The sequence below is a fragment of the Fusarium venenatum genome, assembly GCF_020744135.1.
Source record: "Fusarium venenatum strain MPI-CAGE-CH-0201 chromosome Unknown EDB82scaffold_1, whole genome shotgun sequence".
NCBI lineage: Eukaryota > Fungi > Ascomycota > Sordariomycetes > Hypocreales > Nectriaceae > Fusarium > Fusarium venenatum.
This window is the reverse complement of record NW_027072129.1, coordinates 6,764,846-6,782,120: the sequence shown is the minus strand read 5'-3', so window position 1 is coordinate 6,782,120 and position 17,275 is coordinate 6,764,846. Positions and strand designations below refer to the sequence as shown.

The 17,275-nt window shown below is 49.2% G+C and overlaps 7 protein-coding genes across 7 annotated transcripts; 3 read left to right on the top strand and 4 right to left on the bottom strand.

Moving 5' to 3' along the window:
• Nucleotides 1-230: 230 nt before the first annotated feature.
• On the bottom strand, nt 231-872 carry EDB82DRAFT_471759 (ubiquitin-conjugating enzyme/RWD-like protein; the record flags this gene model as incomplete). Its single annotated transcript, XM_025729848.1, has 3 exons — nt 231-333; nt 388-720; nt 775-872. 3 exons carry the CDS (start codon nt 870-872, stop codon nt 231-233), a joined length of 534 nt encoding a protein of 177 aa, XP_025589032.1.
• A 589-nt stretch (nt 873-1,461) lies between these two features.
• On the top strand, nt 1,462-3,717 carry EDB82DRAFT_66200 (kinase-like domain-containing protein). The gene is made up of 4 exons (XM_025729849.2): nt 1,462-1,588; nt 1,786-1,862; nt 1,918-3,604; nt 3,667-3,717. Exons 1-3 carry the CDS (start codon nt 1,586-1,588, stop codon nt 3,419-3,421), a joined length of 1,584 nt encoding a protein of 527 aa, XP_025589033.2. The 5' UTR covers nt 1,462-1,585; the 3' UTR covers nt 3,422-3,604; nt 3,667-3,717.
• EDB82DRAFT_66158 (uncharacterized protein) lies at nt 3,686-5,851 on the bottom strand. Its single transcript, XM_025729850.2, has 3 exons — nt 4,733-5,851; nt 4,398-4,684; nt 3,686-4,321 (listed from the first exon to the last, which is right to left on the bottom strand). Exons 1-3 carry the CDS (start codon nt 5,725-5,727, stop codon nt 3,951-3,953), a joined length of 1,653 nt encoding a protein of 550 aa, XP_025589034.1. The 5' UTR covers nt 5,728-5,851; the 3' UTR covers nt 3,686-3,950.
• Nucleotides 5,852-6,485: 634 nt separating this feature from the next.
• Nucleotides 6,486-7,479, bottom strand: EDB82DRAFT_66123 (anaphase-promoting complex subunit 11). The gene is made up of 3 exons (XM_065610027.1): nt 6,999-7,479; nt 6,912-6,943; nt 6,486-6,841 (listed from the first exon to the last, which is right to left on the bottom strand). The coding sequence occupies exons 1-3, from the start codon at nt 7,138-7,140 to the stop codon at nt 6,719-6,721; spliced, it is 297 nt and encodes a 98-aa protein (XP_065465706.1). The 5' UTR covers nt 7,141-7,479; the 3' UTR covers nt 6,486-6,718.
• A 339-nt stretch (nt 7,480-7,818) lies between these two features.
• Nucleotides 7,819-8,890, top strand: EDB82DRAFT_471756 (Rhodanese-like domain-containing protein; the record flags this gene model as incomplete). The annotated part of the gene is made up of 2 exons (XM_025729852.1): nt 7,819-8,774; nt 8,830-8,890. 2 exons carry the CDS (start codon nt 7,819-7,821, stop codon nt 8,888-8,890), a joined length of 1,017 nt encoding a protein of 338 aa, XP_025589036.1.
• A 447-nt stretch (nt 8,891-9,337) lies between these two features.
• Nucleotides 9,338-10,908, top strand: EDB82DRAFT_441480 (40S ribosomal protein uS5). Its single transcript, XM_025729853.2, has 4 exons — nt 9,338-9,619; nt 9,678-9,847; nt 9,985-10,242; nt 10,314-10,908. The coding sequence occupies exons 1-4, from the start codon at nt 9,532-9,534 to the stop codon at nt 10,569-10,571; spliced, it is 774 nt and encodes a 257-aa protein (XP_025589037.1). The 5' UTR covers nt 9,338-9,531; the 3' UTR covers nt 10,572-10,908.
• Nucleotides 10,909-11,049: 141 nt separating this feature from the next.
• EDB82DRAFT_457307 (Rap1-interacting factor 1 N terminal-domain-containing protein) lies at nt 11,050-16,955 on the bottom strand. The gene is made up of 2 exons (XM_025729855.2): nt 13,592-16,955; nt 11,050-13,545 (listed from the first exon to the last, which is right to left on the bottom strand). The coding sequence occupies exons 1-2, from the start codon at nt 16,625-16,627 to the stop codon at nt 11,251-11,253; spliced, it is 5,331 nt and encodes a 1,776-aa protein (XP_025589038.1). The 5' UTR covers nt 16,628-16,955; the 3' UTR covers nt 11,050-11,250.
• Between the last annotated feature and the right edge of the window lie 320 nt (nt 16,956-17,275).

Here is a 17,275-nt window from a genome sequence, read left to right as displayed (position 1 = left end):
CGACGTGGTGAACACTGGATGTTATGAACTGTCGAGTAGAGGGTCTGCTATCGACAATGGTCTATTTATTTCTGACCCCATCAATGCCTCTCTTCCATTGCTGTTTGTCCAGCTGTAGAAATGCCATGCAATCCTGTAATCCTAACAAGTCATCAAACCAAATTCCATACACCTGGTACTCCTGTTCCCATATTCAAGTATCAAAGCACCGAAACCTCAGTAAAAACTGTTTACTCGTCCTCGACATCTACGTGACGTGCCAGCACCTTCTTTTGGAACTCCTCGGCGTCCTTGTCCCACAACTCAGCAGCCTCGCCGTTGAGGGGAGAGGCACTAGTTTATATGTTAGTCATCTACTTTATCACAGGGTTTGATCTCTATACGTACTTGTTGGGCTCACCAAGCAAGCTTTGCAGACTGAGGAGAACAGTCTGGATGTTGTAAGCGGCAGTCCACTTGTCCTTGAGGATGTCCAAGCAGATACGGCCGGAGAAGTCGACATTAGGGTGGTAGATGGGTGTCTTGAAGAGCACCGTGGGTGCCGCATAAGGATAGTTGGAGGGGAAAGCGAAGCTGAGCTTGAAGGTCAGACCAGAGTAAGGGGTGTCTTCAGGGCCCTCGATAGTGGCAGTCCATGATAGGAGGTTGCCGTCTGCAGAGGGAAAGGCAGAAACACCAGGGGCGGGCGATGTCATGAGCTGCATCAACTCGGTCTGGAGTCTGGGTCAAGTTAGTATATCGAATGACTTTCAATGTCTCGGGACGTGTATTCACCTCTTGGTGGTGCTCTGAGAATCAGGACCCTTGGAACCAGAGTTGAGCTTGGCAGCCTGGGGAGCAAGGTTCTGGCTGTCTTCCATATTGTACTCCATTGTGTGATGTTGATGGCGATGGTTACTTGGGAAATCAAGAGATGATGATAAAACAAGAGAACACCAGAAGAGAGATGCTATCGTAGGAGCAGGGGGGCGAGTAGGATGTTGTTTATGTACAGTACAGGTGCAGACAATTCCGCAACTGGCAAGGGGTGAAGTTGGACGGATGCAGGGGCGACTGGGGGAAATAAAGGCCCTTTAGCAGTAGCGTATGTGAGGAAAGACCTAAAGATGAAAGCGGGAAGGTCTTGAACTGAAATGACTTGATTTGCTTGCTTGATTGTTTTGGAGCGACAGAATTGTATGGAGGTGAACGATTTCTTTAGATCCAGGCTCCAATTGTTTACCGCAGCAACCGACACGACTAGGGTCCAGGCAATGTCTATCACTGACCCCAAACAGAGAGATTCACAGCCAATAGAACCTCACAGAAGAAACCGGCGCTGAAACCATAGAGGATGACACGCTGTCAGAGGCTGCACAGGGCGCCAAGTGCCGCTGTGTTTAAGGGACTAGGGTCTCGCAGCAACAAAAAGTACTTTACGCGGTGGATGGTAGTAGGCGCGATGGGAAATAACGCGTTCATCGTTCATCCAGGGAACCATGCATCATAACCATACATACCCTAATCCAATCAATTGGACAGATTCAGTATTTTGAATAGGGAACAACAGCACCAGCATCTGTCCAGGATACATAAGAGTTTCGTCATGGTGCGTCATACATTCATTACTTGATTCTTGATGAATTGCATCTGCCATGTCGTTCTCTCTCGGTAGCTTCTAGCGAGCGTTGAGCACGGATCGTGAATCAATGATTCACTGATACTACCTATGACTGCTATGACAGATGCATTTCTCATACGATCTTACCAGAGGATTCACTAACTAACACTGGTTTCAATGCGTAGTCACAATTAGATTCTTTACCAAATGATCTTCCCTTTCGGATTGTCTCCAAGACCGTGGGCCGAGGAGCATATGCATCGTTAGATACCTCATCACCGGGCATTCATGGTTGAAATCGCACTAATTAGACGTAGTATCAAGAAAGCCATTCCACTCGAAGCAACAACACCAATATTCGCCGTCAAGCTTATTCACAAAGGCTACGCTACTAAACATGGTCGCATCTCAGCCAAGCAGCTCGCCATGGAGGTGTCTCTCCATTCACACATCGGCCAACATCCCAACATCATCGAGTGGTTTGCTTCGGGCGAAGACGACGTATGGCGATGGATTGCCATGGAGTACGCAGAAGGTGGTGATCTATTCGACAAGATTGAGGCTGATGTCGGCGTGCGAGAGGATATCGCTCAAGTCTACTTTGTTCAACTCATCAGCGGCGTGAGCTTCATGCACTCCAAGGGCGTGGCACATCGTGACCTCAAGCCGGAGAATATACTTCTCTCATCCGACGGATCTTTAAAACTTGCCGATTTTGGAATGGCTACCATGTTCGAGTACAAGGGCCAACGAAAGCTGAGCTCGACATTGTGTGGCAGTCCCCCCTATATTGCTCCTGAGATCCTCGCCTGCGGGCGTGGGGACAAGAAGGTACCGGATGCTGCCAAGTACTCCCCAGACCTGGTTGATGTATGGTCCTGTGGTGTCATTCTGTTCGTCTTGCTCATTGGTAACACACCCTGGGATGAGCCCTCACCGGGAAGCTGGGAGTTCCAAGAATACGTTCGCACATCTGGTCGAAGTACCGACGCGCTTTGGGGCAGGATACCTGCGGAAGCTCTTTCATTACTCCGAGGAATGATGAGCATTGACGCTTCAAAACGATTCAACTTCACCCAAGTACGCCAACATCCCTGGTATACGAGACACAACGCTCTCCTTAGTGCGGATGGTCGAGTTACAGATCCCATCAACTTGGCGACGCAGATGTTGGAGAACCTCCGCATCGACTTTACTCATCAGCCAACATCGCAGCCTTCTTCCAGCGACAATATGGACCTCGACACTGGCCTGAATGCTGGAAAGTTCTCCTCCACTCAACCTGAGACGCCCATCGCCGACAAGGAATGGGATTGGGAACGCACACCACTGAAGTCCGTGGCTTCACCAGCATCCTCATTACCGCATTCTCGTCGAGCCATGATTGATATCCTTGCTGATGAGCCTTCAATGTCGCAATTCTCGCAAACTCCCGGTCCCTCCATGACTCTTACGCAACAAGCCCGTCGATTTCGTGATATCTGCCCCCCAGAATCTCTCACCCGGTTCTTCTCTGCTGTCCCACCAGCTCATATCGTCCAAATGCTCAGTGATGCTCTCCATCACCTCAACATTCCAGCAGCCCCTGTTTCACCAAATCTGTACGGCAGCCCGGTTGCGCATATGAAAGTCAGGGCTTTAGATGGACGCCAGCAGAATCTGCATGGTGAGATCCAGATCGATCGACAACCTCTACAAGACGATACCGAGATTCTCGATATACGTTTCGTCAAGGTTAAAGGAGATCCCCTTGAATGGAGACGGTTCTTCAAAAAGGTGGTTGTTTTGTGTAAAGACGGAGTCTACATCCCAGAATCTTAGGGAGGACAGGGACCGCCTTGTCGTGTAAAGGCGAGACGCACAAAGCGCTCCAGTGCTTTAACTTTTGGACTATGAAAGTCATGCTTGGGAAATGATTATACACGGCGGGATTGGCATTATAGTTGCTTTGAATTCTGGTAGATCAGATATTCGTGGGAAAACTCACGATATGCATATTGGGCCATTCGCTCTGTTCAGGAGATTATGCTGCGACTGTATTAAAGGGGCCTTGGTTGGGTACTTACTTCAGGTAGTTCGACCAGACAGAATTAATAACGGCATCAAAATCAACCAAGTCTCAGAGTCTCCATAGTTTTTCGACATGCTTCAGTCCTGAAAGTAATAGAGATATATGGAGGCTCTCCGTATTATCTAGAAACTCTCAACAGTACTGGGGTAGAATGTCCCGAATCCAAAACGCCGGCTTTGCACGTCTATCTTGTGGACTGTCTATCATGACCTGCATGGCGATAAAAACAACAGGTACCCAAAAACTCAAGAACAATTTGGTATCTCCGCCCTTTCAAAATCATAAAGTATTCCAGAAACCTGCCTGGCTAATACCAAACATGGGATCAGAGAAAATCTGTGCCACTGACTGCTCGTTAAATTCCAACATGTCGTTGCTAATACCTGGCAACTGCGATCCTACGAATAGACTCGGCTGTGAGAGCTGGGGTTGGGCAGCTGTCAACTGAGAGCACTGACTGCCGGAATTTTCATCGCCCTGTTGACAAGACTGCACACTCTCCTGGAGCACACTGCGAGTCATTGTAAGGAGCCTAGCCAGAAGAGACGGCTGTATTCCTAAGCAGCCCGCTCTAGCTGATAGACGTTGTTCGAAATCATCCATAATGTTTCTTCCGAATTCATCAATCGTTAGCTGAGTGCGAGTGTAGTCTGCATCGGTTACCGTTAGCATTCCCGCCAGTATCGAGCTTGGTCGGTGTCAGTGGTTGAACACTTCAGCACTTACACGGCGAGGAGGGCTGCTCCTCATTTGGAAAGATGATTTTGTACATCTCACTCCATCTTTCCTCCTCGACCTTTTTAAGATGAGAAGCGGCACTGTTTTTCTTGGCCCTGACGTGCAACAGCTTCTCCTGACTTGCGTTGATACCTTCTTCTTGAACAGTGCCGCTCTGGACTTGGCATTGATCAAACGACCTCGAATGATCGGAAAGGGCATTGGCGGACCCAAATGCCTTGAAACAGCGAAGGCATTGATGCTCAGGAAGCTTGTGGTTCCGAAACACGTGCTCCCTATTAGATGTTAGTTGACTTCTATATATATCAAGGAAGATGCCTTACTTGACTCTGTGGACTGACTTCCACCCAGGACCGACACAGCTTCTTGAAGTTCCAAATTTGACTGGGTCGTGCTTGAAGAAAGGGCATGCAAAACGTGGTGCAGTCGAAGATCCCCTGGGCCGCTTCTTGTCCTTGAGCCCCTCGTCGGTGTCGTCGTCTGAAGATCCTTCAACGTCCACGCATTCAAGTGGACGTTTTTTAGACTGCTTGGAGTTGGAGGCTTTTCGCTGAGTTCGGGCCTTAGCATTCCCAGATGCATTGAGTTTAACCGTCAAATCGGGAAGCCCCCGCGCCACAGGAGGGACCCCATCTTCCTCATGAAGTTCTGTTACCTTCCGAGGTATACGTTCTTGCGGCGGCAGCAGTAGATTGCCGCTACTACTTAGTATGCCCAAGGGATTGTCCGCGTTAGTGTAGTTATAGTCGGGGTAGTTGAACAAGTTGGCTTGGTGTTCATTTGATAGGCTACCCAAGACGGCAGTGTCTGAACAAGATGTATTTAGAGTCGGACCTGCATAGCCGACGATTTTAGGACCAGTAGCCCATGGGGGGCAATCCGAAGCGCTGTGTCGCCGGTTCTTCTGGCGAACGTTTCGCAGTATCAGCCTGGTACTGAGAAACAGGTGAATGCAAGTCCGTAACTTGGCCAGAACTTCCCTAGCTTGGGGAGTACCTGTTGGAACAAGAAATTGCGAAGATGACACATATTGCGTATTTGGCCATGCCCACTCAGTGGCTGTTGGGAAGTTGAGTTGGGGGTTGAAGTTGGATCGACTTAGAAGGACGAAGTCTGAGCTTGGGAAGCCATTGGACGAGGCACTCATGACCAGAGGCGATTCTGAAGTGTATCCATACTGTGAGAGGTTGTTGGTATTGATGGCGTTGAGACCTCCTGGCATAGCCCAGGTAAAGTTGGCCACCGGCTTGTTGTAGGGAGTGCCCTGGGATTGGAATTGGTTGTTAATGTCGGGTGCTGGCGTAGGATAGGGAAACATTGTAACGCTTGGCTGATATGAGGAAATCGCCGCGGTTGATGTGTGGCGCAGCTTTACTATTCTCAGCTGGTAATGTCTTGTTTATTGGTAATTGTTTGGAACTGAAACTGTAGCTAAGCAGATAGGTAGTTGTAAAGACTAAACGAAGTATCTTTCGAAACTAGATTTAGCAAAAGAAAGGATAAATGGGAATGAGATGTCGCAAAACGATACCGGGTATTGTAACGAAGGCGAAAGTAAAAGCCATGGATGGGGGCCAGGCATGCATTTATGTTGGAGGCCTGTTCTGCGCAGGTGCGCCGTTGCCTTAATTGGTTGCGAACCACAGAGCTGAGATGCAAGTATTTAAGGCGACGACCGCCCCCAAAAGTGCAACTCGGCGGATCCAAAGTTGCATTTTACGAGACCATTTCAACTTGGAATCCGTTTCTTGCATGCTTGGCAGAAGATCCTTTTGAAGGCGGGAGATTGTGCACAGGCTTGATAATATACAGCATACGAGCAACTCGGGCCAGAGTTGGTTGACCAATCGTGGCTGAGGAGAACTCGAGGAAACTACTTGCTACTTAACAGTAACCTTCTAAGAATTGTTCGAATCCGAAACGAAATTAACAAAGATTCTTAATTCATACCATGCGTGATCTACTCTCGAGTTTCATTAATTACGAAAAACTGCCTGGGAATAAAATCAACTTGGAGGCTCAACTGTTGACTGATGCAGTCAGCTTGGTCGAGTGAGGCTGTGTGGGTTGCTTCACACTGCCCGCTGAGTTGTGCATGGCTCAGCAATCAAGGCACAAGTCACACGTAGTAAACCAGCCAGTAGGTGGCCGAGAACGATTTGCACATTTTCCCTACCGACCATGTCTGACAGGATTCTTTGAACGCCCTGGGAAACGCCTGACACCTTGCATAATGTAACTGATAATGGCCTTTACTCGGCTTGCGCGACCGTCTCTTTCACTTGCCCATTCCACTCAAAATCTGTATATCATGTCAGCTTGAGTACCACAAGCACGGGTGCTATTTTGTTTTCAAGGGAGGTCGTACGTTGACGACACATGGGGCATTGCCCCCTGGACGAATCTTGCTTGATCCATTCCATGATACAGTGCTGAACAAAAGGCAAACATAGTCAGCAATGCCCATGACAATAAGAGAGATAAGGTTGGGTTAGCTCGAACCATGTGGAAGTTGTGTCCGCATTTCCCTGACACTAATACTGTATCAGTAGAGTTCGTTTCAATGGAACAGGGCCAATGTTTACTTACACAAGCTGCAGTCATCACCTGGATATTTACAAGTCGGACACGTCCCATCAAAGTGGACCTGACAGATACCACAAACATCGTCTTCCGGTAAGTCCCAGCGCCAGGTAGCGACGGAATTCCACTTCTTGATGGTGACCTTCATGGTGTTTTGCCTCTTTGTCTGTACAGGGAAGAGGTTGAATTCTTGGAGTTGAGGAAAAGATTAAACGCCAAAGCCAAAGCCAAAGCGAGAATGGCCATGTAACCTTTGGAGTGAGGAAGGGTCAAGGTTTGAAGCACTAACGCAGGGAGAGGCCCAGACGGATAGAGTGGATTCATCCACTGGATGCAAAGGTAGGTGCGCGGGCAGCCTGTGGTGGCAGGGTGGGCGCCTATCTACTTAAGGCTCCAGTGACCTCATCCCACTGATAAACCTGCAACCCACTGTAAAACCCTCTGCCAATTCGTCATAATTCAACGTCTGAAATGACTGATGGTGGTGGTCCAAGCTCCAATCTGCTGCAATTCGATTATCGCCCACATCACCCACCATTCAAAGTTGACTCGATTGGCTGTTAACCTCCCGTCATCAACTTTACCTCACTTCAACTTTACCCTTTCTTAGAATTTTAGTTCTCACGGATTAATGTGGAAGCAGGCGGACAGTTAAGCCGTTTGCTAACTGTCTTATCTTCCTCTCGACACCCGACTTGCTTTTTTTTATAGCTCACTTGGCTGACTCTGACTCTTATCATCCACTCAGGAACTTGCCCTACGTCAGGTAACTGAGCGTTCGCAACACCAATTTCTTCCTCACAACTCGACACACGTCATATCCACGATGGCGTCCGTCGCATTCAGTCGCTCAACAAGAGCAGGCATTTACCAATGGAGTTCCAAGGTTTCCCGACCTACCCTCCTCACACGTCGAAACCTCTCATCATACCTTGTTTCGCCGAAAGAGCTTCACGAGGCCCTTCAAAAGAACCCTCCGTCAACGATCAGCACCGATCCTCGAGTCATTCCTCTCTGCGCATCATGGTTCCTGCCAAATGACGGACGATCCGGAATCGAGACGTTTCGCGAGCAGCGAATCCCCAAGGCCCGATTCTTCGACCTCGACAAGCACATTGACAGGCGCAGTCCCTACCCTCACATGCTTCCCAACCCCAAGACCTTCGCCGCTGCCATGAGCGGGCTAGGAATCCGAAAAGAGGACACAGTCGTGGTCTACGACAGCAAGGAGCTTGGCATCTTCAGCGCTCCTCGCGTGGGCTGGACATTGAAGGTTTTCGGCCACAACAACGTCCACGTCCTAAACAACTTCAAGCTCTGGGTGGAACAGGGTTTACCAACTGAGTCAGGAGAGATCTATACTGTCGAATGCCGCCCCTACCAGATTCCTGGCATGAATGAGGACGGTGTCGCAAGTTTCGAGCAGATGAAGGAGATTGCCCAGGATCACAACAAGGAGGGCGCTGAGGGCGTTCAGGTCATTGATGCCCGACCTCAAAATCGCTTCACTGGCGAGGCTCCCGAGCCCCGCGAAGGTCTCTCATCTGGTCACATGCCTGGATCTATCAACATTCCCTTCAGTTCTGTGCTGGATCCCAAGACTAAGGCTTTCCTTCCTAGGGATGAACTCAAGAAACTTTTTGCTGAGAAGGGTGTCGATTCGCAACATCCTATTGTCTCAAGCTGCGGTACTGGTGTGACAGCTTGTGTTATCGACACTGCTCTTGAGGAGGCCGGAGTTGGATCACCCGAATTCAGGAAGGTCTACGATGGTAGCTGGACGTAAGTATCTCACTCAGACATTTCCTGATATGAATTGCGCTAACTGATATAACAGCGAGTGGGCCCAACGGGTGCAACCTTCAGAAAACCTGATTATCAAAACAGCAAAAGAGTAATACGACCTGGTAGTTTATCTGTAAAAAGTCGGAATACGTGGTAGTTGAGCTGCGATACCCTCATTAATGATGGCCTGGAGTTGCTAGGCGCGTACGAAGAACATGCATACCCCATTCCCCTCTATGGTTCAAGTCACTCTGCTGTGCAACGACTTGTGTTTTCTGCGATGGAAGTGAAAAATGGCTTTTGTTAGTTACCCTGTATAGTTTCTGAGTATAGTCTGTATACAACGAAACGAATGGTTGATGGAACTGTTCATGTATAGTAGTGTACGATACTTGAAGTGATGTTTATTTCGGACCAGGGTGTCGATTGTAGTTGAAGTTTGCCGATCATTCATGATGGGCGGGTTGGCGGGGTGGCTTCTTTGACCGACCGACCGAGAAGTAGATCCCTGTCAATTTCGGTGAGCCACAAGGTGAAGAACTAACCCCACCTTTTCTCACCTTCCTGAGAACAATTTGTTGGCCTAAAGTATCAGGCAGATCCACTCATTAGGGCTCGCTAAATTGCCAAAATTGTGCGCCGGACCCCCGCCAGCGAAAAAGATACCATTGAACGCCAACACCATCACTTTGCTCTTGCGTAGCACCTAACTTCTCCCTCCCACCCCCCAGCTCAATCAACACAATCAGACACAATGGCTGACCGAGGAACTTCTCGCGGTGGAGGCTTCGCTTCCCGAGGTGGTGACCGTGGACGTGGACGCGGTCGTGGCCGTGGCCGTGGTGAGTTCAAAGTCTTGTGTTAATTCTTTTTGGGGGTTATTTTCTGATTTTAGAAAAGGTCGCGGTAAGAACGAGGAGAAGGAGTGGCAGCCCGTCACCAAGCTCGGTCGTCTCGTCAAGGCCGGCAAGATCAACAGCATGGAGGAGATCTACCTTCACTCTCTGCCCATCAAGGAGTACCAGATCGTCGACAACTTCCTGCCCAAGCTCAAGGATGAGGTCATGAAGGTGCGAACAACAAAAACCCCTCCGAATCACTTTGCGATTATCTTCGAAGAACGAAAATCGAACGAGACGCTCGGAGAGACAAACGAAGACGAGATGGAATAGTTATGCTAACTTGTGTCCTTTTCCTTGAATTATAGATCAAGCCCGTCCAGAAGCAGACCCGTGCCGGTCAGCGAACCCGATTCAAGGCCATTGTCATCATTGGTGACTCCGAGGGCCACGTCGGTCTCGGTATCAAGACCTCCAAGGAGGTTGCCACCGCCATCCGTGCCGCCATCATCATCGCTAAGCTCAGCGTCATCCCCGTCCGACGTGGTTACTGGGGTACCAACCTTGGTGCCGTCCACTCTCTCCCCACCAAGGAGAGCGGCAAGTGCGGTTCCGTCACCGTTCGTGTACGTACAACCCAAGCGAAGAATCGACAGTTCCGTTTAGAAGAAATGACGAAAACTGACAATATATATAGCTCATCCCCGCTCCCCGTGGTACTGGCCTCGTTGCCTCTCCCGCTGTCAAGCGATTCCTCCAGCTCGCCGGTGTCGAGGACGCCTACACATCCTCTGCCGGTTCCACCAAGACCCTCGAGAACACCCTCAAGGCCACTTTCGTTGCCGTCTCCAACACCTACGGATTCCTCACCCCTAACCTCTGGAAGGAGACCAAGCTCATCCGAAGTCCCCTGGACGAGTTCGCCGATACTCTGCGCGAGGGCAAGCGATACTAGAGCGGGAATGTTTTATGAACTGATGGGAGCTGGAAACTGGTGCCGCGGAGTCACGAATCCATTGTGTTTCATTGCATAGGTTGGCCGGTTAGGACACTTCAGATCGTATAGGCTATGGTGATTGATGGCTTAACGGTCTGAAATGAAAAAGAAATTTCATCCTTCACGTTGCGTTTTAACGATTAAAAATTATTGCTCTCCTATTATTTTTTGCCGCGTGATAAACATGAGAAGACAAGTGATAGCCAATCCGGGAAAAAACATATAAACTAATAGTTGAAGTCAGCATAAAGCAGAATACTAGGTAGTCAAAAGAATATGAAGCAGTTGAGCTCGATTTAAATTACACATTCACATAATCCGAACATCCCCCTTACGATCCTCCACATTATCATCCCCATCCATAACCGTTCTTAAGAACGAATACGCTACGTAATTGTATGCAGGGTCAAAAAGGTTCAGCGAGACTAGCTTAGACTTCTCATGTGATCATCTCTTTGATTGATTCCCATCTATGTAATGATATCTATGCTCTATGCATCGCTGAGAGACGTTACGCGACAGCATTCAAGTCAGATAACTCTGTACAGGAAGGTATTATATATAATACAAGCAAAACCCAAATCAAATCTCCAAACACCCAATAAACAATGCTTTCAGTCGCTAAGTCATGCATGCCTCAAAGTCTTCCTCGTCGTTCAGCTTCGAAGAGTTCTCTCTTCATATCCATCAACATATCTTCCAAACGGTATACTTCATCACGGGATAGTGCTGCTCCTTGTAGTTGTTTCAGTCCACCACGCAATGTCTCCATGATCAAATCTGATTTGACTTCAACCGAGACTTCCTCCTCTGTTTCGCCTTGCTCAGCCACTGCGTCTTGGGTCTCTTCCACAGAGCCCTCCTGGTCCTGTGCTGTAAGCTCTTGCGTGGACGCTGCTTCCTCGACTGACACAACATCCATAGAGTCTTCAACAACCGCGTCAGGGATTTTGACATCCAAATCCTGACTCTGCGTGGCTGCAATGGACTCTGTCACGAGTTGTGACATTAATTCCTCGTCTGTATCTCCGCCATCCCGCGTATCGGTATGGGTTGATCTTGTTTGTAGCGCTTGGGACACGGACGATCGTTTTGATTTCTTGGTTGGCGACGCCTGAGCCTTTTGGTTTCGCAACTCCTTGTCTTTCAGCCCTGCGTTTCGTCTTGATGAGCGTCGTACGGTTGGTATAGGCGAGTTTGGTTCTTGAGACGTTGGCTGGCTGTTCTCAACCTGTTCTTGTCCAGGTAGGTTGGTAGACCGTCTCTTTTTGCTGCGAGTCTCAACGGAATGAGTACTTCGCTTCCTCTTCCTCTTGCTTCCTCGGGTATTTGTAGTTGGGAGTTCGGAGGTCTCTGAACCTGCATCTACAGGTGTAGAGGGAACAACGTCGGCTGGCGAGGGTTGTTTCGGGATCACCTGTTCTTCCCCAGACGAGGTGTCGCCCTGCATTTCGATATATGCCGGAGGAGACACACGTTTCTTATTCTCAGGAGAAACAGAGACAGATTTATACTGTTCGCGGTCATGTTGTGGCCTCGATTCAAACTCCACCACGAACCGCATGAAGCTGCTCTCGTCTCCCTCGCTAAGTGCAAAAGACGATTCATGGTTCTGGCTGGGCGCCTGCTTCTGGGCGACTGTGGGTGCTGCATTTTCTATCGCATCAATGGGGCTTGTTTGGGCATCCACAAACTCATCATCTCCAGATTTTGGTGTTCCCTGAAGCTGCTCTGGCCGTTGAGAGCCTCCCACTTGGTTACGGGCTGGCGTTTTGGTCTTGTCTTCTTCCACATCTTCCATATCCTGCGTCCGGTGTGCGTCCGATAATACACTCACCTCTTCCGTCACTTCTTGATCCGCAGGACTAGAGGGTACAGTATCACGCTTCTTTGAAACTCTTGACTTTCGTCCGCGTCGCTTTGAGCGCTTGTTCTTAGCCGATGAGCTGCTCTTCGTTGGGGTTTCTGCTTCTGGTTGAGTCTTCGCGGCCTGCTGATCGATAGCAGGCGATCCTGGTGGCGACGAAAATTGCCAGCTCTCCATCGAGTCCCTAGCTTTCGACCGAGTCTGTATTTCAGATAAGAGTGGGTTGCGTCTTGGCTCCGGAGGTGACGAAGGGGGATCATTGATGCCCTCAAGATGCAGAGCCAGACCTCGTCGAGGAGTTGGTGTTGAAGTGATGAACTCTTCGTAAGACGCTTTTCGTTCGGGGGTAGTCTCGAGATTTCTAGGTTTCTGAGGTGCAGAATCTTTGGGCTCCTCTTCAGTGGCAGCTCGTGATCTTGGCCGGGGACTGGACCGAATATCAGAATAGAGGCCAGCATTCTCCTCTTGCCGTTGACGAACTTCCATCTGTCTTTCTGTGAGATGCTGAGACTCTCCAACCAGCGGTGACGAAACAATTGGAGCAAACTGGATCTGAGAGTTGTCATGGCGGAGACGAGGGGTGGTGGTTCGTTTGGCCGACCTAGCCTTCACTGCCGACTCAGGAGTAGCATCTCTGCGACGCTTTCGTGTTAGTGGGCCTCTCGTGCTCATTGGTGTCATCGACGGTGCTGGTGAAAATGCTTTCTCGACATCTGGTCCAGGTGACTTAGCCGATGAAAGCGCCATGAAACTCAAGTCGTCTTGCGAGTCCACAAATGACTGGACCTGAGCTCCAAAGTCACCACTGGACTCTTCCATGCCAGGGTAGAGGACATCAACAGTCGGACGAAGAGAGGCTATGATTGACTTGAGACTCTCGGAGCAGTCCAGGCTCTCCTCATCCTTCACTAAAGCATTCCATGCTTCCGCCATCTTGTTTACAACATGGCGGTGTTTACTCCTGAAAGCGGCAGAAATAAGTGGCTCGATGGCGTCAAGATCCTTCTTCTCCAGTCGGCTAAGCGCCGAAAGTTGTGTGCAGATATTGTCCCAAAGGGATCGTACCTATGAGTAATTAGCATCTGTAAAATGGTGATATCATGAAACTTACTGGTTCAGAAACAGGAGAATCACTGCGCAAACTTTTATGCGCTTTTTCATCCTGAACCCAGAAAGAAAGTCCAACTTGAAGCTTCGGTAGAGTCTTTATGCCGTTTTGTGGAAAACTTGTGACGATAAAAGTGTCGACGGCTTTGAAATAAGCCGCCATTTTCTCATCTATACCCTCAGTCTCATTTTCATAGAAGAATTTCATGATTTGGCTTTGAAGCTGATAAAGATACTGGAATGGGTCGAATGAAGATGACCGTGATGCAGTTGGGGGTGCGCCCCAAAGCCGTCGTCTGGCAGCCTCGACAGCCTGGCGATCACGAGGCAGTTTTGCAGCGGTAAACAGCGCGGTTGCTACAGACAAGGCCGTTCCGTTTGACCTGTCGGAACCTTCAAAGAAGTTATCAGTAACGATCTTGGCCAGCGGCTCAATAAGACCAAGTGCTCGGCCAGCATCTCCACACTCTTGAACAATGTGATTCGATAGAAGGTCGTAAAGGGAAAACCACCGTTCCTCTGGAAGACTGGGGTGCGAAACAAGTCCTCGTTCCAGAAGAGAGACGATTTCTCGGTATTCGGGTCCCAGTAGTTTGTCACTACTCGGTGGGTGGGAGCTAGATGTAATGGTGTTCTGATCCAAAAGGGACCCGATGTTCTGAGCAGTGAGAATCCAGGGGCCGTAAGGCGAAAGAGTGTCCCGCGGCAGAAGGCGAAGCATTTCCCGCGAAAGTTCAATACGAGCTCTAGTAGGCTTGTCGTGAAAGAATGGCGCAAAGATAGACAAGAAACAGTCAGCAAGGTTGTCATCATCAGCTATGCCCGAAGGCTTGGAGCTGAGCATCGAGAAGAGGTGCAGTAGCGGAGTTTGAATCATGCCACCTGGCTTATCTGTGCGATCAAGCCGGGTCGAGGGTGTTAAAACAGGTTCAAACGTATTGGCAACAGACATAGATAGCTTCTTTTCCGTAAATGAAAGCAGGCCAAGATTGCGAACGAGGACTTCGACAAAGTGCTGGACGCTGGAAAGAAACTTTGTACCAGAGGACTCGGATTCCTCAGGGACCCCCTTGGTCCAGATGCCGGATAACAAATCAAAAGAATCAGCTATGAAACGCGCGGTCTCATCTGCCACCTTGATATCCTTTGCTGAGGCGACAGCGATGGACCCAACGAATGCTTTCCAAAGCCTGTAAGTCAAGCTTTCGGGATTAGCTAGATCAGTGAATTTTCTCTTCAAAATTGGGCTAACGAGACCAAAGACTCTTTCCGAATTTCGGCGAGTCCACCTTGAATCGATCGAGGGCAGCTCTTCGGGGCTGATTAAGGCGCTATCTCTGATGCGATCATCTTTCCAACTTCTTGGGGTAGAGACATCTAATAGTCCGGCCACGATGCGCGACGCTTGGGTTACTGAATCCGCGAGCGGCTCACTTGTACCGTCAAGACTAAGGAGTTGTCCTACAAGAGGTTGGAGAACGAGATCCCAAGCTGAGTCAATCCACTGCATATCATTGCTAGGTCGAAAGGCGTAGTAACAGAGGTTGCAGACGCCGCCCAAGACTGTTCTTCGGAGCTTCAATGCTTCTTCCGATTGCTTCGAGGTGATCTTGCGGCGCAATTGGCTTGTTAAAGGCTGTCCGAGGGGAGCCAGAGATTTGGTCACCATTTTGTTGCTAGTGATGGACAAATATACATATCTGTTCCAGGCGTGGTTGGCCTCCTGCTTGGTATGTAAATCGGCTGCGTTGAAGGAGTCCTGTGCAAGCTTGAACCATGGTGCAAAGTACACCCATCGGCTGATAGGGCATTGTAGATAAAGCGTAACGACACTCCATATCTGCGGGACGATAGATGCGTTTTCCTTTTCCTTCAACATCTCTTCGAGCTTCCGGATGTAGAACTGAATATAAGTTGTCTTGTCGTCCGGTGATTGTAGAATTTCTGTCACCTTGCGCATCACATTCTTCTCGTTTCGTAGCGCAAAGCCTGCTTCCGTTCCCAGGCTGATGGCTTGAGCTCTAATGTCTCGAACTGTACTGAGCATGTCTGTAAACATATCCTCTAGCCAGTCTGTGTAGACGGCCATGTGGATTCTAGATTGTTTTATGAGTCGCTTGTATATTTGAATGCGACCCATAATGATGCTCTTTCCAGTCAAGTGGTTTTCGATATTGTGCAAGGAAGTGATTAATCGGCCAACTCGATCAGAAGACATTACTTTGGAAGAGAAGGACTGGAAAGCAGCTACTTGCATAAGATGGCGTGCCAAATCTTTCGTGAGGGCTGGGTCAGAGAAGCATCGAATGCAATGGTCGATTATAAAGATGCCAAAGTCGGATGTAAGAGTCGATGCGATGGCGGGAAAATGCAAAAAGGTTGTTAAAAGGTTGAGGGCGTGGTTGACGAGAGAAGAATCGGCCGTTCCTTTGTCATTCTTGGATTTAACGTCGCGTTCGATGAAAGACATAAATAGGCTCATCTTCCCTTGCAGAGCAACTCTGTCAGGCAAGTTATTAGAGGCCTTGAGCGCACGAGAGAGCATCATATAAGCATCGAGCCGCAAGTCCCGGTCAGGACCAGCGAGTTGTTTTATAGTCGAGTCCAACATTTCGGCGATACTAGCTTGGTGCGAAAGGCCGTTGGGCTGACCATTGAGAGAGGATGCCAGAGGATTCGGCGACGGTGACGGCTTGAGGATACCCTTGATGGGCCTCGAGGCAGCGGCAGACGGTGTGGTGATGGGTGATGACTTGAAGAACCTTGAGGCTTCGAGATCGGGAGGATCTTTGTATTCGGTATGGCTTGACCATTCGACCTTCTTGCTTGACCGTCTTGAAGTCGAACCCGAGTTGGTTGCCCCGGTCGACGTAGGGGTATTAGCACCTGGCGGTGTCTGAAGGCTCAGTCTCGGGTCGAATGGGCGATTGGCGGAGGTCTTCATGGGATTTGTCTTATCCGTGAGGGATTCTCGAGGGGGAGTTGGAGGTCGGGCTGGAAGTTCGTCGAGAGTGGTGGAGGCCTGGGCTGAAGATGCCATGGCTGCTAGGCAGCTTCGGCGATCTAGACAGCAGTAGTTTGGCCGAAGGACCGCGAAAAACGCATATGACTGTTTATTATCGGCGATTAAAACAAACGAAACGAAACAATGGTGTATATGAACTCAATGACCGAAATGTATTAGACGAGCTGGGACATAAGAGAGAGTTTGATTTTATCAGCTGGTGGTATGCGCAGCTTTCAAGTCTGAGTCCCTGGAATCCATAAGTCGAGGAAGCATCCGTACATGAATATGGGTAAGGTAAAGTAAATGCTTGACAGGTCCGCGCTTCTGTTCTCCGGGCCAACGCGCGAGACGAACGCGATTTAGTACGTTAAAAAGCGCGATTCAATTAAAACTTTACTGCAAGGTCCGTGCCTTCTAGTAGGGGCCCCCGAATTGAGCAGTTGAGGTAGTACGTACCTACCAATCTACAGCAGCACTCTGTACCTCTCAATGCCAGAAAATATGCCCTAAAATCACAAGAGGTAAAATGCTAAGTCGCTCCTTATAGATTTATAGAGTAGACTATCAGTTGACTCATTTCTATATCCTAACGCCTAGAAGTCAACTCTCCTGTTACTCCCCTGTGTCTGTATCTGAGATTTTAGGTAAGCGAGACCGCCTTTGTACCCGCTACAGATTAAG

Bases quoted from the DNA above. Each gene is read 5' to 3' on its own strand.
- EDB82DRAFT_66158 (XM_025729850.2), bottom strand. From the start codon at position 5,727: ATGTTTCCCTATCCTACGCCAGCACCCGACATTAACAACCAATTCCAA. The intron at 4,685-4,732 runs GTAAGGCATCTT...AACATCTAATAG, and splicing joins AAGTCAGTCCACAGAGTCAA to GGAGCACGTGTTTCGGAACC. The intron at 4,322-4,397 runs GTAAGTGCTGAA...TAACCGATGCAG, and splicing joins GGAGCAGCCCTCCTCGCCGT to ACTACACTCGCACTCAGCTA.
- EDB82DRAFT_441480 (XM_025729853.2), top strand. From the start codon at position 9,532: ATGGCTGACCGAGGAACTTCTCGCGGTGGAGGCTTCGCTTCCCGAGGT. The intron at 9,620-9,677 runs GTGAGTTCAAAG...ATTTTAGAAAAG, and splicing joins CGGTCGTGGCCGTGGCCGTG to GTCGCGGTAAGAACGAGGAG. The intron at 10,243-10,313 runs GTACGTACAACC...CAATATATATAG, and splicing joins GCGGTTCCGTCACCGTTCGT to CTCATCCCCGCTCCCCGTGG.
- EDB82DRAFT_66200 (XM_025729849.2), top strand. The intron at 1,863-1,917 runs GTTAGATACCTC...AATTAGACGTAG, and splicing joins GGCCGAGGAGCATATGCATC to TATCAAGAAAGCCATTCCAC.
- EDB82DRAFT_457307 (XM_025729855.2), bottom strand. From the start codon at position 16,627: ATGGCATCTTCAGCCCAGGCCTCCACCACTCTCGACGAACTTCCAGCC. The intron at 13,546-13,591 runs GTAAGTTTCATG...AATTACTCATAG, and splicing joins ATTCTCCTGTTTCTGAACCA to GTACGATCCCTTTGGGACAA.
- EDB82DRAFT_66123 (XM_065610027.1), bottom strand. From the start codon at position 7,140: ATGAAGGTCACCATCAAGAAGTGGAATTCCGTCGCTACCTGGCGCTGG. The intron at 6,944-6,998 runs GTAAGTAAACAT...ATACAGTATTAG, and splicing joins AGGTGATGACTGCAGCTTGT to TGTCAGGGAAATGCGGACAC. The intron at 6,842-6,911 runs GTTCGAGCTAAC...CCTTTTGTTCAG, and splicing joins GCGGACACAACTTCCACATG to CACTGTATCATGGAATGGAT.